Here is a 25,097-nt window from a genome sequence, read left to right as displayed (position 1 = left end):
ATCCTTAGGCTGTCAAACTTGACTCCTTCCACCATTTAGCTCCACAAAGAAAGGCTCCAGTCCCTGGAACTGAACCCATGAACTTACTGTGGGGCAACCATGTTAACCACCATGTTGCCCCCGAGAATGCTTCCTCAATGACGAAGGGCAGGCCTGACAAAGTCCAACTCAAATTCAGAACGGGTCTGACTTACTGCTGGCAATGCAAACCAGAATCTGATGCTGACAGTCAAGGGATTGATTGGCTCATAGCAGCGGGCCATCCACCCCATACTCTTAGAGAACCTCCCACAGGATAACCTGAGGGACACAGTCATAAGAGCCATAAACATACACAGACTGGGCAGCAGCCTTGTGTGGTTTGGAACTCTCCCAGATTTCACCAGTGTGATCCCCCGATAGTTGGAATACAACTTCTGGTCCTCCTTCCCCTTGTATGCCACTCCAGAGGAGGATAAGTGTTGTCAGTTTATTTCTGTTATTCTGAGCTACAACAACAGACACACAAAAAACCCAAAAAACGAGTCAGGCTATGAACATCTCACATGACCCATCTGGGACCACAGAGAAAATTATTTAATGTAAACAGGTTTATTTTCTTTTCCAACCACTGATGTCACACAATCAGGATGTTGTCATGTTTTCAGCCTAAGGGGTTTCAGAACCTTACACCGAGGTTTCCATGGCAGTGTGGGTATCAAATTTGATAAAAAAATACTGCTGTTCATCAGAGAATGAGGACATTAACCTGACAATGCACAGTGTTTTGGGGACAATGTCCAGGAATCAGCAAGTTTGCGCTCCTAACTCTGAACTGTTTCCTAGTTTGTTCTTAAATATTGAAAGTTCCAGTGACCTTTGACCCCTGGAGATGAGTCTAGATTTTCTCCACGTAATTCCCAGGAAACATCCCCTCTCTGCCCCTCAACCGACCGAACCACCAGCCTGACGGATCTGAGGACACAAGCAGAGACCAAGTCTGAGTCTGTCAGTAGAAATCAGGACCAGGAGTCTGAACAGTCATACCTTCTGTCAGTATCTCGATGACATCATTGGCGTTGAAGCTGAGCTCATCTGTGTCCTGGGCATCGTAAGCATAAAGAGCTTGGCACTGAGGTGACCGAGGCTTTGGTTTTGGAGCCGGTTTAGGTCTACCTGCTCCAGGGACCGGTTTCACCTCCTTAGACCTGCGACGCTGCAGCCTACAGGAGAAAGGAGACCAGGAAGACTATAGACCAGAACTACTGTAGAGAAGGATTAAAGGAGAGTCATGTTGCTGCTGACTCACCCTGCAGCGCCCTGCTCAGGGACACCCATGAAGCCCATGTCGTGGTGCTGGGGGGGCCGGTGGTCGGCGCGGCGCTGGCCCTGGATACGAGGCAGACTGGGCTGCTCCATGCTGGACTGCTGTCTCAGCAGGGAGCCTCTGGAGGAGGGATGACCACAGGAGATCCCTTCTCCTTTGGAGCGAGGAGCTGAAGAAACAAAAACATGTTAAAACAACCTTCTACACCACATCACCATACCCTGACACCTGGCTTCTCTTTACCTGAACTGTATTGGTTAGTGGGCGGAGCTTGGTTGGCCATGTAGCGACTCTTTCGATTGTCCCGCCTCGTTGGTCCTACCAATGAGTTGGACAGAAAGTGAGGCAAAGCATGCAGGAAGCTGAAGTGCAATGAATCAGGTCAGGACTTACGTGAGTTCTTGGGCAGACCCGGTCCAATGGAGACCTGCAGGACCTTTCCACTGGGCTTCATGACCACCTCGTCCCCCTGACCCACCTGGAACTGGATCTGTCTGGATCCCGCTGAGCTGAATGGACCCCATCCACCCTTTTTCACCTTAAACTCCAGACTAGAGACAGAGACACAGAACCGTCAGGTTGTCAGTCAGGTAAGATATGGTTTAAACCAGTTCTGGTCCTGAACAGGTACTAACAGGTTGTTGAATTTCAGCGGAAGCTTCTTCTGCATCTGGTCCTGGTAACGTTTCACCAGCAGACTCAGGAACTCCGTCTTAAAGATGCTCTGAAGGAAGCTGTCGTATTCTTCCTCGTGGACAACAAACAGGTCGTCCTGCAAGGTGCTGAGAGAGAGACATCCTGATGGTCAAAGGTCCTGATCCTGGTTCCATTGGTAGTTGAAGTCCTGGTTTAGTTTTTTTCTTTGATTTCCTGTTCTATTTGTTCTGATGTGGTTCTAGTTACATTTTCAAACTTAATCTTTGTTGTATTTGTTATTGCATATACAAACACAAATGCAAACACAACAAACAGACTGGCTCATGTATCACAATGAGTTTTACTAAATATCATTAAAGCAAAGAATGAAATGGCCTCATGACCAAATGGGTTACATACCTAGCTGATGCTGAGTGTGACGGTTGAAACTGCTGTTGATTTTGAACAAAAGCTTATTATCCTGTGGTGAGCACTCGCGTAAATTACCCAATATGTCTGAATGTCTGTATATGACCTCCTGTTCGTGTTACGAAGGAAAAAAATAAAAATAAAGTAAAAAAAAAAAAGAAATGGCCTCATGAGATGACTTAGGAGGGGTTCATCATGTCCACAGCTATCCTTTGAGATGGCCTCACTCCGAGGAAGTGTTCCCCTGCGTATCCATATTGTCTATTTTAAATGTCCTGGGGGGACGTGCTCAGCCACTGCAGTTATTTTTAGACATGTTGGTTAACATCCCAATCAGTTCTAATGGTTTCCAAAATAATGTTTGATTTTTTGTGTGTGTAATGGTGTTTCATTTGGAGATATCTGAAAAAATATTTTTCTCCAGGTCATAGAGTTCAGGAAGTTCCCCATCATTCGCTATCAAATGTTACATTGTCACATTTATCTTGAAATTTGAATCATTTAACTTTTTGGGCGAGATGTTAGAGGGGTTGCCATCCAGTTAGTCATTTTTGTTGAGTTTCACCTTCCAATAAAGATGGGAGATCAAAATGTATAAAAATTTTCTCCAAATCCTTCCACTTCACATCACAGTGGATCATACCAACAGACCTGAAGATGCAGCTGTACTGCCTTGAAATAATCTTCCGGGGTAGGGTTAGAAAATAACTCTAACCCACCTTTATCTTTAGCCAACTGTCGAGCCGAATCTGACCCGTGGTTTTTGTTCTGCCCAAATAAATGATGATATCATCGTATTCCATTTGTTGTGTTGGCAGAGACTGAAAGAGGAAGAAGAGCCTCGGTGGTATATTTACTCTAATAATTTTTACTCTGTTCTACAAATTCATTGGTAGTAAAGGACAGAAATTTAGGTCCATTTTGACGATTGTTGTAGGTTTTGTATAATTTACATCATAAATTGTAGTTCAAACTTTTGGTATTCTTACTGCTTAATATTTAATCACTTACCTGTATCCTTGAATTTATACATTTTATCTGTGTTCATGTGTGGACCCTGATTCAAGCTCAAAGCTTAATCCTGGGTTTTTATTTTGTGACCAAAGTAAGCCAAACATTTTAAGTAGTTATAGTAATTTAAGGAGACTTATTTTGGGGTTAGAATATCATTCACATACAAACATGTTTTATGTTCTGTGCTTTCACTCAGGAGACCAGATATATTCTGGTCTTCTCTGAGTAAATAAATGAAAAGTGTGGAACTGAGGGGCCGTCCCTACAACAACCCATTTTATAATATTTTCAGCGAGATCAGGTTCTAGTTTTAACCCTGGACATGATCCAGGTTATTTATTCTTATTCTTGTTCCGTGTTCTAATTCAAATCTTGCTTTTGGTTTTGGTGGAGTACCTCAGGGAAACAGACTGGATCTTGCTGAGCTCGATCTTCCTTTTGAGAACTTCTTGGATCTGGCCTTTCTCTGGACCATGCTTCACCTTCTCTCTGCCAATCAGGTAGAGGAACTTCGGAGTCAGGATGAGGTCTCGTTTAACTGTCTATGAGAAAAGAGAACCAGCACCACAAAGTCCAGTCAAGTATGTCTGAAAACCACGACTCTAGTGGAAGTCAACGTTTCACGAGAGTCCTGGTCTCTGGAATTGTCCTGGCCTGAGGTCTTACCCTGAACCTTCTGTCATACTTCAGTACCACATCAGCGAAGTCAATCCGCTCCCGCCGGCCCACAAAGCGTCTGATCTCTGGATGGTTGTCCATCCCAATGTAGTCGCCCACAAAGTTTCTGTTGATGCTGTTCTTGCGACGCTCCTTCTTGTTCAGCAGAATATCAGACGCTGGAACAAATCAGTGGCTCAGTAAAAAGAAGGAGGAAATCAACATAGCAATCTGACGTATGGAACACAGTCTTACCTTCCTCCCTCATCTTCACATACTTCCGGACCGCAATATGTTTTCGCCACGCCTTCTGGATGACCCGAGCATAACCGTTGTACTTCCTCTCCCTCATCTCTTCCAGAAGGAAGAGCTATTGGAAAACAACAATCAGGACAGAGACAAAGGCATGCAAACACCTCTGCCTGATCTTGGTCTGACCGAGTTATGGATCATGAATGCTGGAACTTTACGGTAGGACAAAAGCCTTTATGTGTCTTGGGACTTCATACCGATTCTGGTGCTTTGACAAAGACCTTCGTCTTTCCGAGCTGAAACTGGTCCTGGTCCATATGAACAGAGTTGAGGAGGTGCAGAACACCCTGACGCTCGTCACCTCGCCATTGTGGCCATGTCTCCTGGGTCAGAATGGCGTACCTGCCACACAGGAATGGCCTGATCAGCATGTCTTATGCAGAAGCACAGTGCACTGGGCATTAGCACGTTTGACCTCTAACCTCTGAAGGAATTTGTTGAAGACCCGTCTGTAGGCATAGCCAGCCCGACGGACTCTGATATTCTCTCGGAGGCCCAAGTACTCGACCTGGTGTCGGACCCGGTTCTCCTCCCAGTCCCGAGGCTGTTTGGTCTCGTTGGGCTTGATGCAGCGGATGTAGTGGGGGGTGCACTTCATCAGAGTCTGGACCAGACTGTTGGCCTGTTTCTGAAACAGCAGGTGTACCTGTTGTTTACCTGTTTACCTAACAGACTAAGGAAATCAAACACACAACACTTTATCCACCTGGATCCTGATAAACAAGTCTGAACTGATCCACATGCTGAGCCCAGGTTGTGCTGGTCTGTCCTTCTGTGTGTCGTCCTGCAGCTTCTCTCTCTCCATGTGGGATTTTAAAGTAGGTACTCTAAACTGATGGAGCTGAAGCCGATAGATGTCATGATGGTTCAGGAGACACACAGAGCGAATGGAGGAGGGAGTGTAACGGGTCCGGCTGTAGTGGAGGGGTGGAGGTTGTCTTCTCTAGGAGCTTCCTGCCTGCGTCTCTCACTGCAGAGGAAGTGATCAGGGGCCGCTGACTGAAGGTCAGAGCTCAGTTTGAGAAGGTCAACACAGTTTTTATTTGTGTCTATGCTCCAGCTGGTGGAGCACAAAGAACATCAGTGTGGTTTTCTGTGACGTAATCAGGAGCTTTTTGTTTTTAGGGGTGATTTTAACTGCACTGAGAATCCAACACTGGATGGGAACCACCAACTCAGACAGCTGACCAAAGCACATGAGCTGTCAGATGTGTGGAGGACCTTCCACAGCCACGACAGGCAGCACAGCTGGCCCGCTTAGACCGGCTGGACTGATTCAGGACTCATGAACATTGTAATAGCTGTCAAATCACCCCAGTAGGATTCTCCAATCACTGCCTTGTTTGTATCAAAAATGTGCGTCTGCAGAACACCTACTGGCATCTTAACAGTGCCTTACTCCATAACTCTGAGTTTAGAGCTGCATTTGAGTGTTTGGGACAAGCACAGAACATATGAAACTGATTTTAGCAGTTTCAGCAGCCGTGGTGGGACTTTGCAAAATCCCAGAACCAACAATTATGTCAACAGTTCACTCTCAATGTCACCAGAGACTGAACCAGATCTCTGAGGGACCTGGAGATTCAGGTGGTAGAACTGCAGGTTTAGCAGACTCTTCAAGAGATCGAGGGCATTTAGACTCCCTCAATCCTAAAAAGTTGGCTCTGACCAACCTCTGGGCAACGCAGCTCAGGGAGCTCTGGCCAGGTCATGGTGTCTTAACATCTCATAGATGGATGTCCCCTCCAAGCTGTTCTTCATCCTGGAGAGAAGGAATGGACAAATGAAGGTGGTGCACTCGCTGAGATTCAGCAGCAACTCTCTGGTCTCAGATTCTGCCGGGATCAGGAGGCTGGCAGCCTGTATGAGAGGGAGCACAAATCCAACCCACAACAGTGCAGCAGCTTCCTCAGCGGTCTCCCTCAGGTGGAAGCTGATGACAACACCAAGCTGGAAGGTGAACTAACGTTTCCCGAGCCCCACACAGCTCTGATGAGCCTGCAGGGCGGAAAAGCTCCGGGCCTAGATGGTCTACCGGCGGAATTCTGTACGTCTTTCTGGGCAGTGCTGGGTGAAGATCTGCTGGAAGTCCTCATCAACAGCCTGCAGACAGGACAGCTTCCTCCGAGCTGCAGAAGGGTCGTCGTGACACTGCTGCCGAAAAAAGGGACCTGCAGGAGCTGAAAAAAAAATGGAAATCCTGTCCCGAGATCCTGGCCTCCAGACTGAGAGGAGTGATGGCATCTGTCATCCATGCTGACCAGACGTACTGTGTGCCCAGCAGGCTGATTAGTGACGTCACTTTAATTCGGGACATTTTGGAGGTCTCCGGCGGTGTGGTGTCCCTTTTAAAATGTCTGCCTACACTGACGATTTCATTATCTTGGTTAGCTCTCAGACTGACATTGCTTTTATGGTTGACACTGTTCAACAGTTTGGTTTTGTCTCCTCAGCCAGAGTAAACTGGGAGAAGAGTGAGGCTGTCATGGTGGGGGACAAGCTGAGCAATCGGCTCAGGAAACCTGGAGGGTTAGTATGGAAAACTGGAGGGCTGAAATATTTGGGAGTGTTTTTAGGTAACGAAATGTTTTTAAAGAAAAATTGACAATGTTTTAGAGAAGGTCAAAGGATGGCTCACAAAGTGGAAGTGGATTTTACCTAAACTGTCTTTTAGAGGTTGTGTTCTCATTGTAAATAACCATGGCTCTTCTGCCTTGTGGTACCGGCTGTCCTGTGTCGATCCACCGGCCTCTCCTGTCACAGGTTCAGCGGGTTTTAGTTGATTTTTTCTGGGACAGGTTGCACTGGGTTCCTCAGGGTGTTTTGTTTTTATCCAAAGATGAGGGGGGACAAGGCCTGGTCCATCTGGCCAGCAGGGGCGCCACATTCTGTCTGCAGTTGATCCAGAGACTGCTCACTTGGCCTGCAAACCTGGTGTGAGGCCCCTGACCAGCTTAAACCTGCAGCGGTGTGGCAGTTTGGGACTGGACCTACCTTCCTCATGGACTCCAACCAGATGGGAACATCATCCCTGCCACCCTTCTGCATGAGTGTTTTCTTGCGTGGACTCTCCTGAAGAAACAGAGACTGGGACAGACCAGTTTTCTGTCATAGCTCCTCAGGGAACCTGTGCTTTTTGGAGGCCTGCTGGACTGTCCTGACTGAGTAGGGTGGCTTTGCTCTATCCGGGAGGCTTCAAGCTCCAGGAGTTTCCACGCTGGGGCAGGTGGTGGAGCTGGATGGACCTCGGCTGGAGGATCCTGGTGGACTGGCTGCCCGGCTGGGACTGAAGTCTGTGCAAGTCGTTAGTCAGCTGTTGAGGCACTGGAAGTCAAAGCTGAACAGACATCAGTGCTCTCTGCTGACCGACTTCCACAATGCAAGGGTTTTGTAACCAACAAAACTAACAATTGTTGTTCTCCATCTGATTCCTCTTTGATCCACAACACTAACAATTGTCAGTGAAACTCCACTAACGGGATATTGTCACAAGGAGCTGTGTGAACACTCCCACAGAGGTAAATGGGTCCAACTCCACTGTTTTGTCAGACTAGTGAGGAGTAGTCAGACCAATGCATTACGAACTGATGAAGCCCCTGGGATAGGAGGCGAAACATCTTTGAGAAAGGGCCTAAGTTCAGTTGCTCTCCATTCAATTGTTGGCCAGATACTCAGGAAAGTCCTTCTACTAGGTAATGGTAAAGACTGAATGGGCGCAGCAACACCAACTGGAGGTCCTATATGGACCTAGGTCCCAGTGTGAGGCCGGCCTGGAGATCTTTGTATAAACCTCCTCTGTCAAAGAGACATGGAGACCTGCAACGGAGGATCCTCCACAGGATTTTAGCCGTGAACTTTTATCTCTGTGATCAACGCCGTCCCTTCTGCAGCCACAGAGAGACCATCTTCCACTGTTTTTATGACTGTCAATGAATCAGACCTCTGTTCAGTCTGCTGGAGAAGTTTTAATAAGGACAGGGTTTTATCTGAGGTTTTAAGTATACTTTCCAACAGAAGGACATATGTCAGCTTTTAAACGTTCTGTTAGGACAGGCCAAGATGGTGGTGAATGTGAGTCGCAGGAGAAAAGTGGAGGTGGAGCTGAATGTTGATGTGCTTCCTGTTTTTAAAAAGATGGTGAAGTCCAGACTCTGGTGGAATTCAGTTTTTACAGAGCAGCTCAGGACCTGCAGATGTTTGAGCTGGTCTGCTCTGAGACCAGAGCTGAGCTCATTTCAATGTCCATGTCTGTCTGTATTAATGTGATGTAAGCTGTCTATAGACAGAATATATACTCATTAATAAATGTGGGTTTGAAAAATAAAATCTCTCTTTCTCACCTTGATCTTGCTGCTGGCTGTGGTTGGACGCCCTCTCTTCTCTGCCTCTAAGTTCTCGGGGAACAGAGCTCTGATGAATGGACTGTCCAAAAACACAACACAGACCTGAGCACAGACATCAACCAGAACTTTTGAACCAGGATCTGGTTTCTAAGATGAAGCATTTGATCGGTCTAGGTCATGATGATTTAGTTCTTTGTACTTACAACTCACTGCTCTGCATCAGCTCTATGATGTCATTGAACAAGACATCTCTGTTCCTCTCACAGAAACCATTGACATCATATGACACCTGGACAGGTAGAGAGACAGGTAAACAGACAGACAGGTAAACAGAAAGGCAACGGAGCAGCTTCCAGGTTTCTGACCTTCCCGGCGTAGTGATGGACTACAAAGCCTCGGTTCCAGCTGCTGAAGTGCTCATGAGCTCCAATCTGTCCCTGCAGCTTCTGCAGCAGAGTCTGATCAGCTCCTTCCCCTTTAGCGTGCATCGTAGCGCAGACGTCATCCAGAACACTCATGATCCCAGGAGGATTCTGGGAAATGACCAGAACACCGCTGGGGATTACACTCTTATTGTGTGGACCGTATACGTTCTGTCTATACAGAGCATGTACCATCGCTGTTGCCATTGCTACGACCATTGCCAAAACTTTCTATATGATTTTATTTTTTACCTTTTAGCAAGACTAATCCTGTCTTCTGATTGGCTGACTCACCAGCTTGGACTCTATGAGGTCACAGACGACCTTATTGTTAAAGTACTCAATGGGCATCCACTTGATTCCCTCCTGAACATATTCTTCCTGCAGACACACAAACAGGACAGCCTCTGTTTTTATGATGAACTGAGGAGGAAACACTAAACTGCGTCAGGAGGTGATGTCATATTGAAAAGATATGATATGTTGTCACAATATAATGTGGTGATGTCATATGATGATGTCATGTCTCACCTGCTCTGCCTTCAGGGTGAGTTCAATAAAAATCTGCTGCAGCTTCTCATTGACAAAGTTGATGCAGAACTGCTCAAAACCATTTTGCTGAAAGGCAAAAGAGGACGACAGATAAAGAACTGACAAAGAACAGGTGAGAACCTGAAGGACAACAAGTGAGAGATTAAAGGAGAGAGAGATCAGGAACCTGAAGGATAACAGTTAGGGAACGTGAAGGAGACAGGTGAGGAACAATAAAGAGAACATGAGAAGGTACCTGGAAGATCTCAAAGCCGTAGATGTCCAGGACTCCGATGTTGAGCTGCTCTTGGTTCTTCTGCATGGCTCTGTTTACACACTGACACACAGAACCATCACAGAACCATCAAACACTGAGCCTCATCACAAACTACAGACCTGAAGTGTGTTGGCTTGGACTAACGTCAACCAGGAAGTCGAAGAGTCGGGAATAGAGGGCTTTGGACAAGGCGTCTCTGGTGAAACTGGACTGCTCTGTGTTCAGGGTCACGGAGATGGACTCCGTCTTCCCGCCCCATTTACTGTCCATTATCCTGCTTGTCAGTTTACTGCAGAGACGCTCCTGAGGGATCCCCAACAGGAAGGATGGGAAGGCCAGGACTGAGGGACACAGGTCAAAGGTCAGACCCAGAGTTCACACACAATATCCAAGAGATCTGCTTCAGGAGACTCAGGAAAGAACCAGGAGGACTCACAGTCCTGACTCTCAACCACAGCGTAGTTGTTCTCCTCCCTGAAGCTGATGTTCCCCAAGTGAAGGATTCCTGCAACCAGTTGGAGAACCGAGTCCTGGTCCTCAACAGACAGACCCACCACAGACATGGCCTCCTGAGAGACAGACAGGTCCAAAGAGAGAAAGAAAGGTTCAGAGAGGGAGAGAGAGAAGTCCACAGAGAGAGAGAGAGAGAGAGAGACAGGTCCTTACCATGGTGTCAGAGAACTCCTTCTTGTCATTGACGTCCTCCACCGTGTAGGTTCCTGATTGGTTGAGATAGCTGTAGTAGTCAGGGGTCGTGACCCCGAGGTTCTCTCTCTGCTCCCCACTTGCACCCTCCAATAGCTGAGGGAAAAGGTCATAGAGACAAGGACAAGATCATTCATGTTTCCAGCAGTCGTAAGTGCCAGAAAGTGAACAATGGATCTGAACTGACTTTTGCTTGTGAAGTTACCAGTGACTGCAGGTTCTCTTGAGGTTGTACTATAGCTTGTAGTTTTGGTTCTATCTGCAGTATGTGTAGTACTTGTTGCAGTACCTGGTAGTAGATATGGAAGTTTCTTTCTCCAGGATTCTGCGAAACAACTCGACTCTTCTCCAAAAGGAAGTTGGAAATCTTTCCTCCATCAGGAGCTCCGCCCCCTCCAAACTGGATCTCAAAGTACTTTCCCTGAAAGGGGGCGGGATCACTGAGTGTCTGCTCATCAGTGTCTTTGATACTTTGATATTCTGATACTCACGAATCTGCTGGAGTTGTTGTTCCGAACTGTCTTTGCATTTCCAAAAGCTTCCAGGAGCGGATTGGACTGAAGGATGATGTTTTTAACACACTGCACCACACACACACACACACAGAGTTATGGAATAAGCCTCACAGCGAGCTGGGCTGTAGTACTCTGTCGTACTCACCTGAACTTTCTCGCCTCCTCCAGACACTTTGGACACGTAGCTCATGATGTATTTGGCTGCAACCGTTTTTCCAGCTCCGCTCTCACCACTGGGCACAAAGATTCAAAGTTTTTGTTCTTGCCTAACTTCATGTTCTTCCTGTTCACATTCAAAGGTGAGCAGCTGAGGTTCCGCCTACCTGATGATGACACACTGGTTCTCACCGTCAATCATCATGTTCCTGTACATGTTGTCGGCCAGAGCATAGATGTGGGGGGGGTTCTCATACTGAGCCTGTGGGGGATCACAGGATCTTTGAGTGGGTGTTAACATTGTGTGTCTGTTGCGCATCAATAGTGCCTAATTTGCATGTTAATTGCGTGTTGTGTGTATGCTTTGTGTCAGTTGTGGGTCAATAGTGTGTCAATTGTGTCTGTTCTCACTGCTCCCTGGTACAGCTCCACCTCCCTCTCAGTGAAATATGGAAGTTGTTTAAATGGATTCACAGAGATCAGCACTGGACCGATGTAGGTCTGACAGAACCATGTCAAGGACACAAGACTTAGAACCAGAACCACCAGGACCAGATCTTAGTGTGGCCCGGGTCTGGAAGGATACGAAGATGTAGTCGTCCATGTATCTCTTCTTCAGGTTGTCAGTGATGGCGTCTTCGTTGATCTTGGACAAAAGCACCATGTCATCAACGCCACTTACCTTCACATTCTGAGCCAACCAATGGTAACGCTCCTTACTGCCCTGAGGGGGAGGAGCCAGACAGTTAGACCTTTTCAGTGTTGGTACAGCTGTGTGTGCTCCTCCTCCTCTCCTGAATTCCCAGCATTCCTCTGTTCTGTGGGATCTTGTCAGGTCAGATCAGTGAGGCCTCAACATGCAGGGAAGGTAGGTGTGTGTGTGTGTGTGTGTGTGAGAGAGAATGAGCAGCTGCAGGTCTTCATTATTATGAACTGTGGGCCAAACTTAAGATGTACATATTGATCTCTGACTCCGCCTTCTGTAACAAAGGTAAAAGTGTCACCAAGTGTTTCCATGGTAACAGGACACATTTGATGTTTCATTCAGTTCTTTTTAATCATTTGATCTTTGATCAATAATTAAATTCACTAAGTTACTTTTTTGATACAGGTCCAGGGTCCAGGGCTACTTTACAAGGTGTACAGTAAGACTGAGGGAACTTACCATGTCTGCTCCTCCCGCCCTCCACTTCCTGCTTCAAGAAACTGTTGAAAAATCTTCAGCTGTTCTCGGGTGGATCCAGGTGAATTGCCTGAAACTGGGTCAGTTGAGTCCGGTTCGGACAGGTTCTGATCTGCGGACTCAGCTGGATCCTGTTGACCTGAACGTTTCTTCTCACTTTGTTTCTGCTGTTTTTCTTCAATTCTCTGCAGGTGTGGGCAGGTAAAGCCCCGCCTCATCCTCTCCCCCGTGGAACTCTGGGAAATGCAGGGTGAGTGCAGATGGCGCTATGCTGCCCCCTAGTGTCAGGACCCCAGACTTTCTGCTCAGTTAAAAACTTTCTTCCAAAACATGAAAGTGTAGTTAGTGAGACCAGAGACCAGTGCGTTTGTGTGAAGTCTGACTTCCTGTTTGCAGTAACTTTATGTCAGTTCAGTTTGACACTGAATGTAAAGTGAATAATTTCAACAGGATCAAACCAGCAAACCAGGTTCATCAACTCTCAGACCAGTCCCTGTCTCTAAGGAGTCAGAGTGCATGCTGGGTGTTTCCTCTGACTGCTCCTGTCAATTTGAAGTGCAGTTTAAAGCTTCCAGGACTTCCTGTCCACCGGCAGTTCCTGGTCTCCACGCCAGTCCTGCAGCTGAAATAGTTCTGGCCTCAGGACCATAAGCAACCATAAAACACAATGGAGACCCAAAACAGGTTTATCAGTGCAGGTCTTCATGTGGACCACAGAAACCATGAAAACCTGCCAGAAACCAATCGAGCAGGTGACATTGCCTCATGTGACGGAAGCAGAAATGACAGGATTGGAGCTGCAGGTCGACACTGGTTGGTTTAATGGATTCACTGGTTCACACAGTTGCAGTTAAAGGGCTAAAACATAAAAATAGCGGTATGGTCCTTTAAGAGTCTGAATCCCCCAGATCCAGAGTGGCTTCGGTCCACTTGTTGCTGCTCAGCTCAGCAGCTCGACGACCTGTAAAAACTGTCCACATGCTGAGATTCAAGCTAAAATGGGCTGCTCTCTGATTGGCTGAGAGTCTCACTCAGCAGCCAATGAAGGACATCCATCCAAATGTGGTAGAAGAAAAAAAACAAAAAAACAAAAACAAACAATAAAAAAAGATGAAACAAAGATTATACTGACGGAGAAGAAACAGACAAAATGGTGTAGAACAACACGGAATAAGAAGAAGAGGCTCAGTCAGAAGATCAGGAGGTTCAGTCTGAATTTGTTCTGCCGCCACACACACACACACACACACACACACACACACACACACACACACACACACACACACACACACACACACACACACACACACACACACACACACACACACACACACACACACACACACACACACACACACACACACACACACAGCTGGTCACATGATGCCATTGGTGAGGTACTGAAAGCCATCGTACAGTTTGGTGGTGAGTGACCTCATTGATCCGTCAACCAGCTGATCGATCAGCAGCTGCAGCTGCTCCTCCGTCAGGCTCATGTGGAAACGTTCCTTCAGGCCTCTCATGGTGCTGGATCCGTGGAAACAGGGAAGCTGAGAGCCTGTGGAGCAGTCAGGGGTCAGGACCAGGACCGAACAAGACCAGGTCTAAACTTGGTACATATCTCAGCCACTGGTACTCAGGTCAGTACCTTGTTGCATGATCTCCACGATTTGCAGAACCCGGTCCATGTGTTTCCTTGCAGCAATCAGACCCTGAAGCATCAACATCTTGTAGTAGTTGAACATGTCGCCCTCTGGACCACCCATTACCTCCAAGATACAAACACAGCTCTTTAACAGGACAGCTCAAATACACATCAAACGTCACCTGACACCTACAGTCAGCACACAACCCCCTGAAAAACAGCCACAATCTGCTTAATAAACACCACGACCTCCACAAGAATCATCATAACCTCTTGAAAAACCATCACAATCTCCCGAAGAACCAAAACATCCTCAAGACCCACCAAGAGCTCATCAGAAAAGACTACAACTACGACATCCTGAAGAACTGCCATCTCCATATCCCATCTCCAAAGAAACAGTAAAGCTCCTCAGGGAAACTCACATCGACAAACTCTGTTGTGAGTTTGAAGGCCGATGTTTCAAAGCCAAGGTTCTTGGGTGAGCTGGAAAGAATGAAGCCAAAGTCAATGTGGATGATGTGACCTTCAGCGTCCAGCAGGATGTTCCCGTTATGTCTGAGAAACAGACAGAGGACAAAACATTGAGTGTCTAACTCTGAAACAGCTTGAAAGACACGTGAGCCAGTCCGTCCCACCTGTCTTTAACCTGCAGCAAGTAACATATGAGACTGTATCCGGCACAGCTCTGGACGAAGTTCCTCTGAGCAGACAGGAAGGCCTCCGTGGTTGGCGCCCCGTGTTCCTGCAGGAGGTAGTCGAGTAGAGACAGCTGGCTCTGCTTCTTCACTTGATGGAGCGACACAGCGTTTACCACAGGCTCAATCATCCCACTGTCCGACGACAACACCAGGATCTTATAGGGCTTGATCCAGAGTGGTACACGCTCCTGCTCCCAGATGGACTGTGGGGGGTGGGGGGGGGGGGGGGGCAGTACTTCAAAAGTCGTCAGTGTTTCAATCATGTAATTTTAGTGACATCAGAACACCATTACGTCATTACCTTCAGCTGCTGCAGCACCTGGAAGGCGAGAAGCTCCTGTCTCAGGTCATCTCCACATTTAACAATGACTGACAGCAGCCTCCAGTTTGGAAGGTGACCATAGGGAGACCCTTCCCTGATCCTCCTACAGGCAGCAAAGGCTACAGTCAAAACTACTGTCAGTACTACAGTCTGGACTACATTGAGAATTACAGTCTGGACTAACCTAAAGTTAAGATCAACAACTAAAGCTCATATTTCCATCCTAACAGCTGTCCCTGAAGGCAGCATCACCTACCGGACCTTCTCCTCCCAGGGCTCCTTCAGGGCCACAGCTGATGGGTCCTCTGGGTCCCTTTTAAAGGTTGTGGGGGCCTGAGCCAACTGCTCGGACAAACGGCGCCTACACCAGGAAAACACATGACTACAGACACACGAATGGACACGCAAAGTGTTGTCTAGTCTCTATGGAGGACAGACCTGATGTCTCCAGCAGCAATGAAGACAGGATCTTTACTCTCCAGGCTGGTAATGCTGTCGACTGAGAACTGACTGATGTTATCACAGCTGTTAGTGTGGACCTCAGGGAGCTGAAGGACAGAAAGGGGGGGGGGGGGGGGGGGGGGGGAGAGAGACAGAGAGAGGGAGACACACCAATTAGTATGAGACACTGTGCGATTCTGCAAGCGTGTCTGTGACATCACATCCTGTCTGAGGACAGTTGGTTGTGCCTCACCTCCACCTGTAGCTCTCCGATATCGTCCACAGACCAGGCCTCGTCGTCGTTGTCATAGTTGGGGACCATGGAGAAACTGCCAGCTCTCTGCTCTGCCGTCATGCCACAGTCTGGCAGGTTCTCCACAGAGCGTGTGCTCCTGATCCGGTTCTCCGGGATTCGGATCGGAACGCTGGATGTCTCAAAGTTGTCACACTCCAAAACCTCCACATAGATCAGGTATGGAGCCTGAGGGATCACAGAAGGGGCGGTTTCAGTTGGGTGGGGCTGAGGTCATCGTCCCCGAAGACTCGCACACTGACCTTGTCCTTGGAGTTCAACACCACAGCCTGTGTGTGTGGCACTCGCACCACGTGGTGGTCGAAGGCGGCGGTGGGAAGCCATACCCTCGCCGGCAGTTTGTGGTTGAGCAACGACAGCTCGGAGATCAGACGCTGCGTCTTCTGCTCTTTGGTAGGCAGCGTTGCCAAACGCTTCCCGATCCCCATCAGAGACTTTATGAACTCCCTCTGAGGGGCAAGGCGCACTGGCTGGGAGGAGAGGGGGCGGGGTTAAAGACTGGATGCTGACACACCTCAACAGGTGAAGGTTTGATGCTTGTGTGCAGTTTGTGTTGCAAGTTTGATGACTCAGTTATTTGGTTGATTTAATCTAATGACCATTTTTGTAACTGAGAATCCAAAGCTTCTGTGTCACAGGACAGTAAAGTGATGACATCACTGAGTCACATCATTGTATTACTGTGATCAAGAAGCTTACTGGTGACGTGACCTTCGACCGACCGGATGTTGAATGTGAAAGTTTAAACTGAGCCTGAACTTCTAACACAAACTAAATGCAGCATCAAACCTGAGACACACACACATACGCTCTCCAGAGATCAGAGTCCTGATGGATTCACCCATGAACTCCAAACAGCTGATTGGTTCCAGCAGATAAACTGATAATCACAGTCATGACTCAACCACAACCACAACCCACAGACTTAATTTCCCAGAATGCACCCTGGAGGGAGGAGCTCAGAACAGGAAGCTAGTAAACTTACAGGACCAGTCTCAAACTCCAGACTGTCCAAGCTGGAGTTGCTGTCCTGGAGGTCAGAGGTCAGGGGTTAAAGTCTGGTAACACTGAAGTTTGTGATTGTTAGCGTCACCAAATAAAAAATAAATAAATAAATAAATAAATACACAGAGACAAAATGATAATGGACGGTTGTGACGTAAACTGTCTCGACAGTTGCACCACCCATAGAGAGGGTCAACGGTCACTGAGAATTTGAGGGTTAAACTGTGGAAATGATGATTCTGACTGTTACCTCGTCCTGACTGCTCTCCACCTTTGGGTTACTGGCTGTTCTCTTCAGGTTGCTACTCAGACTGATGCTGACGGTGGCGTCCGACTTGGACCGCTGATGTGTTCGTTTGGAGGGCGACAAGCCGTGGTCTCCCCCCAGTGGTCCTGGGCCAGTGGCTGGGGACGATGTGGGACAGAAAGGTATCAGAGAGAAAGTCAGAGGGTCCCTGTGAGCTCGTGACCCTGCAGGTTTGAGTTCATCCGAGAGGATGAGTTTCCTCAGTTTGGTTCCTCTGGAGTGACGCTGGGTGGAAATGTGCATGTCGGAGGAGTATGCACCCAGTAGCCAAGCACACATTAGACTAAAGGAGATACTCTGTCTGCAGCGGTGAACCTGCAGACAACACACAAGGAGAAATTACACTAGATACAGGCTCAGAGTGGACAGATATGATTACATGTCGGATGGGGTGCTATTAAACCCTGTCCTAGGGTTTCAGGCCACACCCACCACATATGGCTTGATGGCATCCCCAACGTCTTCATCCATGTGGATGTACATGTTGAGGAGTTGTGGCAAATAGAAGTCAACCTCCTCATGGGGGAAGCTGAAGAGCCGGTTCCCAATGTAGGCCTGGACGCCAGGCTCCTTTGAGTTGTGTAGGTAGGAGATCGCCATGGAAACATCAAACAGTTTGGACTCAAACAGGCGGAGCAGCCATGACTGCTTGGAAGGATTGTGCCGTTGCCGCCGTCGAGCACTCTTCACCGAGCCAGGTGCCAGGCCCTCGGGGTCATCCTCCTGCTCACGGATCTTCATTGGCTTCCCTGAGGCAGTAAGAGCAACAGGGGGGGAGTTTGGAACAGGCTTCGCCCCACTGTGCTGGGAGGGAACATCACCCTCCACCTGCTGCAGCTTCACCTTCTGTAGCACTTCTTGACACGCCCGCTGAGCCACCTCCGCATCGATGAACAGGCTGAGCTCAGCCACACCCTCACTGATCACACCCAGGGGAGGGGTGGCTGCTGGGGGGGGGGCACAGGACGAGGAGGGGGTGGAGGGGAGGGAAAGGGAAGGGGAGGAGGAGGGGGAGGGGCTGTTTTGATCAGAGGGCGTGGGGGAAACCTCCAGCTCTGTATCCTCCATTATGTTCGTGGAAAATCTCCGTCCTCCTCCACTGAAACAGAAACAGAAACAGAAAAGGTCAGAAGGTGCTGTGGTCCGGCATCAGGGTCAGTCTCTGTGTCAAGATTCAGTAACAGTGATCCAGCATGAAGAACCCCAACCCTGTGTGACTCCTCATTGTGTGTCTCTGTGTTTATAAGTATATGAAGAGTTTGGGCCTTCTCTGAGTAAAGGTTTTAGATGTCACTCTTATGATTTGGTGCTTTAGAAATAAATTAGATCATTGTTTGTGTGTCTGTGTATGTTCACGAGTGTGTATTTGTGCTAATGGACATTACAATAGTGGGCATTTGAACTTGGAACTTTAGTTAACTAGTTCTACTACACGTTATCTCATCCAGCACATAATGGACCAGGCTGTCTGAACAGGTTTAACTTCCACTGTCCATGTACAGCAGACACAATAACACTGAAACACATTTTTACAGATTTCTCTGGAACACATCGTCAGACCGAGCTGATCCTGACCGATAATCTGATTACTGCTGATGACCTCACTGATATAAATCACGTGATCTAATCCGTGACATCATTGATATCGTGATCTGCCTGAACAGAAATAATCAGATTGAATACTCAATTATTAGTCCAAAGTTCAGCTCTGACTCATTGATCATCAGGTGGTCCTGGACTCTGGACTCATGTCATGTTGGTTTGTGTCGGTGGTGATCCACAAGAGTCCGCGATGTACACCTCATGTTTAAATCCTTTAAATTGAAAGTTTAGCCTAACGTTCTCTTAGCACAATGCTAACTCAAACTGGAGGCGATAAACTTTGCATCAGCTCCGTTTGTAGCTAACCGACCGATGCGGCGCTGCCGAAGGTCTCTTAGTGAAGAAAGCTACCGGTCAGGACGCAGATCTCAGTGAAGATTAACACCTTAACTCTAACTCCAACAGCTGACTAGCTCCCGGCTACCTGCTACTGTTAGCATCCAGCGTTAGCTGACAGCTAACATGACAACTGTTGCCGGACCGGCTCAGCTGTTTCTGAAGCTTTATGCTTAAAAAAAAAAACATAATGTCCACCAGTCACCGTTCAGCTCTGCCGGCTCAGTGACGTATCACACGGTGTCCAGGTGAGGCGACGTTACCTGGTGACGTTTTAATGGCGGGGAAATAATGTTTTAAATCCAGGTAATCTCCATTTGTTCTCGCTCCTCATCTCAGCGGCAGCTAACAGGCGGCTAACAACCAACAGACAGCAGGGGGCGTCAGTGATTTCTTCTTCTACTGTTCTGCTGCCGTTTCCTGTCTCACCCGGATGTCGCATCGCCCCCTACTGCCAAACACACCTGAATGGAGGCGTGTGACATCACAGGCAAACGACAGGTCGCCAGCAGACACTGGCTCGTGATGTCACACAGGTGAGTCATCGGACTGTGGACGAGCACAATGATAATAATAATAATAGGTATTAGAGGGGCAGCGGAGGCATAGTGGATGGAGCTCCCCATAAACAGGCTACAAGCACCTTGTTTGTGACAACAATTATCTATTTGAGCTGTGTTATCCAATAAAGAAAAACAATAACAACAATAATAATACATTCAATCATTGAAAGAAAAAGCTGCTGGACTTTATTGTGAATCTAATAAAATGTCACGTTGTGTAATTTACTTATCTGTGAAAAATAATAATAATGTTTGTGCAGTGTTGAATATTAGAAGTTTCCCATTTAATGATTCTAATGATTATTGGTAGCCTTGATAATAATGTTCTGTCAAGCTTCAATCAGATCACATGTTGTTTTAACGGGAGGTGAAGCCATTACACCCAGATGTCAGAGGTACAGTCTCCCCCGGGGTATCTCAGCTCGTGGGCCAGAGCTGGCCCGTCAGGTTCTTCACCAAAATCCACCAGGAAGTTGTTGTTCAAGGACAAACCACCGCTGATGGAGTTCACATCAATCTGCAACATCACTGAGCCATGTCTGTTCAGAGAGACCAGTCGCTGTCAAGGGATCTGATTGGACCGTGGCTGTAGCCACCATTATTACAGTAATACAATTTATTATTGCTGTATTATTACAGTACACTGTGTTATTACTGTAGTCTCTGTTCTGTACGTACCGGACCATCTCGGGGTAAAACTGTTTGTCCCAGCTGCTGAACAGCGACGTGGTCAGATAAAGCCTCTGACCGTCAAGACTCAACTGTAACATCTGAGGACCTCCATAGACACGCCTCCCCTGTGAGACACAGACAGGTGAGACACAGACAGGTGAGAGACAGACAGGTGGGAGACCAGCAGGTGCTACCTGAATAATGCATGGATGAGGCTGTGGCTGGTTCTCAGGGTCTTCCAGGACTCTGACAGGTCCATCACTCACAAGACTTCCTCCCAGAAACACCTGCAGGAGACAGACAGGTGAGCCATCTCCTTCTCAGTTTTATCTGTTTGACCTCCATCAATTTACATCATCCGACCTGGCCGACCAATTGAGGCTTCCTCCTGTCTGTGATGTCATATTGCCTGATGTCCCCATGCAGCCAATTACTGAAGTAAAGGAAACGGTCATCCAATGAAATCAGGATGTCTGTAATCAGCCCTGCAGACATACAGGTGATGGTTTAGAAAAAAAGTTGTAACAGGTTGCTGGTGAGACAGACAGGTCAGGACTCACCTGGCATCTCAGGCAACATCCATCCCTCAACCTTCTTGCTGGGGACACTGATCACCTTCTCTGCAGCCCATTCTCTTTCCTGATCAAAGAGCAAACCAGATCACACCTGTGCCCCATCCTTCCTGGACCTGGTCATGGACCAGGTTTTGGACCTACTGCGTGAGTCTGAAAATCCATGGTACCAACCGGTGTCCTGTAGAACCTGAAGACATTGGAACTCAGAGCACACCCCACGTAGCCCTCGGTGGCGTTGGGGTCATGCAAGAATCGAACCTCCAGGGGGACAGCGCCATCTTTGCCCAGATCCAGTGTCTGCAGCTTCCTGTGGCTGGTCCAGTCCCAAATATGGAGACGGCTGCCATAGAAACCTGAGAAACAAGCACCTTGGTTCCCTGTTTCTGGTGACACATTGTGACACATATTCAACATTCATCCTGGTGCACTGAAGAATTCTGGACTGGACGGGAGCCTGAACCTTTTCTTATTCACAGGACACTTTCTGGTGTACAACCCTAGAAGTTTTCAGGGATGAGTCTAGAACCAGAAACACAGGTCCAATAGAACCTAAACCAGCAGACTGTGAAGAAGACTATGCTGGATAACATTTCAGTGACATCAAACTGGTTGCCGACCCAACTCACCCTCCATGACATCGGCTGGGTTAAAACCATCAGCCAGAGCTCTAGGTGCCCCCCATTCAGTGCTGATCATCACATTGTGCCGTGGCTGGTACCAGAAGTCGTATCCAAAGGGCGCTGCTTCTCCAGGGTGCTCCCAGTTACCAGCCACCTCAAACGTCTCACCATCAAGCAGAATAAAGCCACCTGATTGGACAACAGCAGGCGGAACACAGGCTTTCACTAAACAACACCAGCTGGTTTCCTGTTGGAGGATTTGAGGTCTGAGCTGTTGGTCTGACCTTTCCCATTGCCAGACGGGTCTCCCAAACAGCTGATCATGATCTGCCCATTGGCCAGACAGTGTGAAGTGTGCGGGTTTGCCAGGTCACACTTCCAGAACAGATCCACCGGCTCCACCATCTGGAGACAACCAAGATCTACACAACTCAGAGACAAAGCCATTGTTTCACCTTTCAAAACAAAAGAAACAAACTGCTATTTTTATGGACCTTTAGGACCTGGACCTCAATGAGCTGGCCTTCTGAGGACCTAGGTTATGGCCTCTCATGGGTAGGGTGTCAAAACATGTTGACAGGGCTGTTTCCGTTTGCCTGAACTGCATACCGGCGCTTCGTACCTTGTGAATCTGTGGTGCCCTGGGATTGGTCCCCACATCGACCACGTAGATCCTGGATGAGACGAGCGATGGAAGAATGAGACGGTTCCTCTTCTTGGACGCGTCTCCGAAGCAGCTACTACAAGCATTCCAGCCGGAGTGATGCAGCTCGTCACGCAGATTCGGCATTGGCAACCGGTGGATCACCTGAGGGGGAATGGGTCAGAGGTCACCACAAGTGAACCCTCTCACTCCCACCCACAGGAATATGGTGACTGGTTTAACTACCTGGCAGTAGGTGGAGGAACTGGCATCCACGTCCACAGTGGCCAGGTAGTCCGGTTTCAGGATGTCTGTGTTGCGGTAGATGCAGGGCAAGTAGACAATCTGCTCCCGAGGACCTGGACCACAAAGACCTGAGCCCTAAGCATTTGCAAGTGAGCGTGTCTGATGCCTTGAAAAATTGTCATGGCAGCACCAGTTAATCAGTTTCCTGCCCAACATGGTCCTCTCTCAAGAACAAGGGAAGCTAATTACACACAGGTAAAAGGGTCTGAAATGTTTCCTGCTGGGCTACAGGACATAATAGAAACTGGTTCAGTCCAACTTTCTGCAAATTCTGATCAGCAGAGAAACAACCTACATTACTCGTTTGTTTCCACGGTGATGACAATAAAACAAGCACCTGAGTTAAAGAAATTTGATTGAAAGAGTTTCTGCAGGACTGAAGGTGTTTGATTTGAAGTGACCGGAGGGAAAGGTCACAAGGTCATTGACGGGAAGGACATCAAAAGAAAAACAAACTGTCTCACCTTTCATGGCATCCAGCGGGCTGCGGTATCCGGGTCCACATCCTGAGCAGTTCGCTGAGAAAACACAACAACAGGTCAGAGACATCAGGGCAGGGGGGGGCACAGAGGTCACGATATCCCACAATCCTCAGCTGATGGTTGCCAGAGAGTGTCCTCACCCTCACGCTCACCTTCACCTTCACCTCAGACTGACTCAGCCGGAGCTCCAGGTGTTTATTAGTGATCAATTATCAGGAGGCTGAACAACATGACAACACAACACAGCTGTGGCAACACAGAAACATGACAATACAACACAACATAACAAAGCTGTGACAACACAACAACATGACAACAACACAGGTGGCATCAACACAAAAACACATCACAGCTGATAACAACATAAAAAACCCACAACAGATATAACAACAAAACAATAACACAACAGAGCTGACCTGGAGACACACAGATGGCGACGGGACAAGCTCCAAAAACCTGTGATGTCACAGAGGCATCCATCTGTATTTACAATTAATCCTGTGACATCTTCAGACGTTGTCACTTCTGGGCCGAACCCTGTGACCCAGTGATCCTACCGCTCACTAAATACCCCAGTCCTGTTTTATCATTAAACAATCAGAATTCAGCTATAAATGTAGCAAAGCAGAACTGTAATTTAAAAAAATCTAAATCAAGTGAGGAAATATGAAATATAGAAGAATAACAGAAACATGTGAAACAAAAAAAATACAAATAAATAGTCACAAACTATTGCAATAACTGCTGGTTTGAGAAGGAGCAGCCAGAATACACATCAACTCAGTGATAGAGCACTTTATGACTGAACTGTAAATGGGTCAACGGATTGCTTGTGTTACTTTAGTGTGCAGACCGTGCCACAGTTTATGCACCACTTTCTTCTGTTCTACATTCGACAACTCCAAACCAAAATATTTCCGGACAGCAGATTTACCTCTCTTCTCTAACAAACGCTGCCTTTCTGCCATTTTGACTCATTTCACCCCTGACACACACAATTCCTAAAACCTCTGTAATCGAACAGACGAAGAGTTCCGTGGAAAGACGAAGGGCTTTATGTTCATATATCATTTTACTTCCATTATCAAGTTTTTATGATCCTGAAAAGACAAAGTCGAAATCTAAATTCAATCAATTCAGCCTCACATGGCTGCACCTTTAATTCTCTGTCCACCAACTCAGAACAGAATCAGTACAAAGGTCAGAGGAGTGGGGGGGGCCGAAGAAAGGACAAACAGACAGATGAAAATAATCATTAAATGGTCAAAAGAGAAATTTAAATCTGACCCATGTCTCTGAGCTCCTGGGGTGACCTGGTCCTGCTCTCAGCCAGTCTGGATTTTCCTTAGACTCTATGAAAGAGTTTATCAGCTATCCCACCAGCCAATCAGAGAAGAGACGCTCACTCTGCCTGTTAACCCCGTGAAGGCCAGAGAGCTGTTCACCGACAGTCACTGTCAATAAACTCCCGCTTTGTTTACAGTCAAACAACAAGCATAGATGCATCATGAGAGATGGATGACAGAAACAGACATGATTCTTTACTGTTGTGCTCACATTGTGTAGTTAACTCACTGTGTGATGACTGACATGTGGATTAGATATAAACCACTTCTAAATCCAGGCCAAGGTCTGCCTGATCCCCAGAAATTGTCATGTTCTGTGTGTGTGTGTGTTCACAGCAGGAGAACAAGTGTCCAATAACCTTTATTGATTCCATATTGACGATCAGACTCGACCAGGTTTTGGGTTTTGTCTTGTTAGGGCCTGGACTGCTCTATTAGACTTTTAAAATAAAAAATATTTAAATTGACAGGAAGAGATGTGGAGTGAACAGAAGCAGACCAGATCCAGCCCCCCCCCCACAAACACACACAAAAAAAAAAAAAAAAAAAACCAGACAAATGTTATAACATCAACTACATCCAGCTGCTGATGGTTTATTTATTTCAGAGAATCAGACATGTGTTCATCATCATCATTGGTTCTGGTCACATGACACAGCACCACTTAACTCCAGACTGTCCAATCAGCTTCCACGAAACTGGATCTGTTTCAGGATCCATGCAGTTCTCAGT

General features: G+C 47.4%; 3 protein-coding genes across 6 annotated transcripts; all 3 read right to left on the bottom strand.

Moving 5' to 3' along the window:
• Positions 1-525: 525 nt before the first annotated feature.
• Positions 526-12,693, bottom strand: myo1eb (myosin IEb). Of its 2 annotated transcripts, none has more exons than XM_029504548.1 (27): positions 12,469-12,693; positions 11,890-12,027; positions 11,715-11,804; positions 11,471-11,565; positions 11,293-11,380; positions 11,124-11,213; positions 10,922-11,053; positions 10,594-10,728; positions 10,364-10,496; positions 10,072-10,268; positions 9,907-9,987; positions 9,651-9,737; positions 9,414-9,500; positions 9,063-9,230; positions 8,901-8,986; positions 8,695-8,776; positions 4,777-4,982; positions 4,552-4,696; positions 4,298-4,412; positions 4,052-4,221; positions 3,782-3,927; positions 1,942-2,088; positions 1,700-1,857; positions 1,550-1,624; positions 1,289-1,475; positions 1,027-1,202; positions 526-954 (listed from the first exon to the last, which is right to left on the bottom strand). In XM_029504548.1, the coding sequence occupies exons 1-27, from the start codon at positions 12,469-12,471 to the stop codon at positions 878-880; spliced, it is 3,294 nt and encodes a 1,097-aa protein (XP_029360408.1). In that variant the 5' UTR covers positions 12,472-12,693; the 3' UTR covers positions 526-877. The 2 variants fall into 2 exon arrangements, with proteins under 2 accessions (XP_029360408.1, XP_029360409.1); XM_029504549.1 differs by having other exon boundaries at positions 10,364-10,493.
• Positions 12,694-13,277: 584 nt separating this feature from the next.
• Positions 13,278-19,551, bottom strand: pi4kb (phosphatidylinositol 4-kinase, catalytic, beta). Of its 2 annotated transcripts, XM_029504550.1 has the most exons (13): positions 19,422-19,551; positions 17,653-18,319; positions 17,164-17,535; positions 16,894-16,938; positions 16,151-16,378; positions 15,849-16,076; positions 15,593-15,702; positions 15,411-15,515; positions 15,134-15,257; positions 14,770-15,035; positions 14,557-14,689; positions 14,135-14,255; positions 13,278-14,044 (listed from the first exon to the last, which is right to left on the bottom strand). In XM_029504550.1, exons 2-13 carry the CDS (start codon positions 18,286-18,288, stop codon positions 13,863-13,865), a joined length of 2,550 nt encoding a protein of 849 aa, XP_029360410.1. In that variant the 5' UTR covers positions 18,289-18,319; positions 19,422-19,551; the 3' UTR covers positions 13,278-13,862. The 2 variants fall into 2 exon arrangements, with proteins under 2 accessions (XP_029360410.1, XP_029360411.1); XM_029504551.1 differs by lacking the exon at positions 16,894-16,938.
• Positions 19,552-19,906: 355 nt separating this feature from the next.
• Positions 19,907-24,893, bottom strand: selenbp1 (selenium binding protein 1). Of its 2 annotated transcripts, XM_029505109.1 has the most exons (12): positions 24,307-24,891; positions 23,002-23,055; positions 22,478-22,590; positions 22,211-22,396; positions 21,873-21,993; positions 21,595-21,777; positions 21,140-21,321; positions 20,954-21,032; positions 20,757-20,878; positions 20,588-20,680; positions 20,400-20,518; positions 19,907-20,260 (listed from the first exon to the last, which is right to left on the bottom strand). In XM_029505109.1, exons 1-12 carry the CDS (start codon positions 24,308-24,310, stop codon positions 20,098-20,100), a joined length of 1,419 nt encoding a protein of 472 aa, XP_029360969.1. In that variant the 5' UTR covers positions 24,311-24,891; the 3' UTR covers positions 19,907-20,097. The 2 variants fall into 2 exon arrangements, with proteins under 2 accessions (XP_029360969.1, XP_029360968.1); XM_029505108.1 differs by having other exon boundaries at positions 20,400-20,680; positions 24,307-24,893.
• Between the last annotated feature and the right edge of the window lie 204 nt (positions 24,894-25,097).

Source organism: Echeneis naucrates, chromosome 6 (assembly GCF_900963305.1).
Source record: "Echeneis naucrates chromosome 6, fEcheNa1.1, whole genome shotgun sequence".
Lineage (NCBI taxonomy): Eukaryota > Metazoa > Chordata > Actinopteri > Carangiformes > Echeneidae > Echeneis > Echeneis naucrates.
This window is presented reverse-complemented; position numbering and strand designations above follow the sequence as displayed.

Excerpts from the sequence above, each read along its gene's own strand:
- myo1eb (XM_029504548.1), bottom strand. Across the intron at positions 11,805-11,889 it reads ACATGGACGACTACATCTTC|ACCTACATCGGTCCAGTGCT; the intron begins GTATCCTTCCAG and ends TGGTTCTGTCAG. Across the intron at positions 1,625-1,699 it reads GGGTCTGCCCAAGAACTCAC|GACCAACGAGGCGGGACAAT; the intron begins GTAAGTCCTGAC and ends ACTCATTGGTAG.
- pi4kb (XM_029504550.1), bottom strand. The coding sequence starts at position 18,288 with ATGGAGGATACAGAGCTGGAGGTTTCCCCCACGCCCTCTGATCAAAAC. Across the intron at positions 15,258-15,410 it reads CCCTGGGAGGAGAAGGTCCG|GAGGATCAGGGAAGGGTCTC; the intron begins GTAGGTGATGCT and ends TGCTGCCTGTAG. Across the intron at positions 14,256-14,556 it reads TCACAACAGAGTTTGTCGAT|GTAATGGGTGGTCCAGAGGG; the intron begins GTGAGTTTCCCT and ends TGTATCTTGGAG.
- selenbp1 (XM_029505108.1), bottom strand. Across the intron at positions 22,397-22,477 it reads GTTCCTCCACCTACTGCCAG|GTGATCCACCGGTTGCCAAT; the intron begins GTAGTTAAACCA and ends ATTCCCCCTCAG. Across the intron at positions 21,778-21,872 it reads CCCGTCTGGCAATGGGAAAG|GTGGCTTTATTCTGCTTGAT; the intron begins GTCAGACCAACA and ends TTGTCCAATCAG.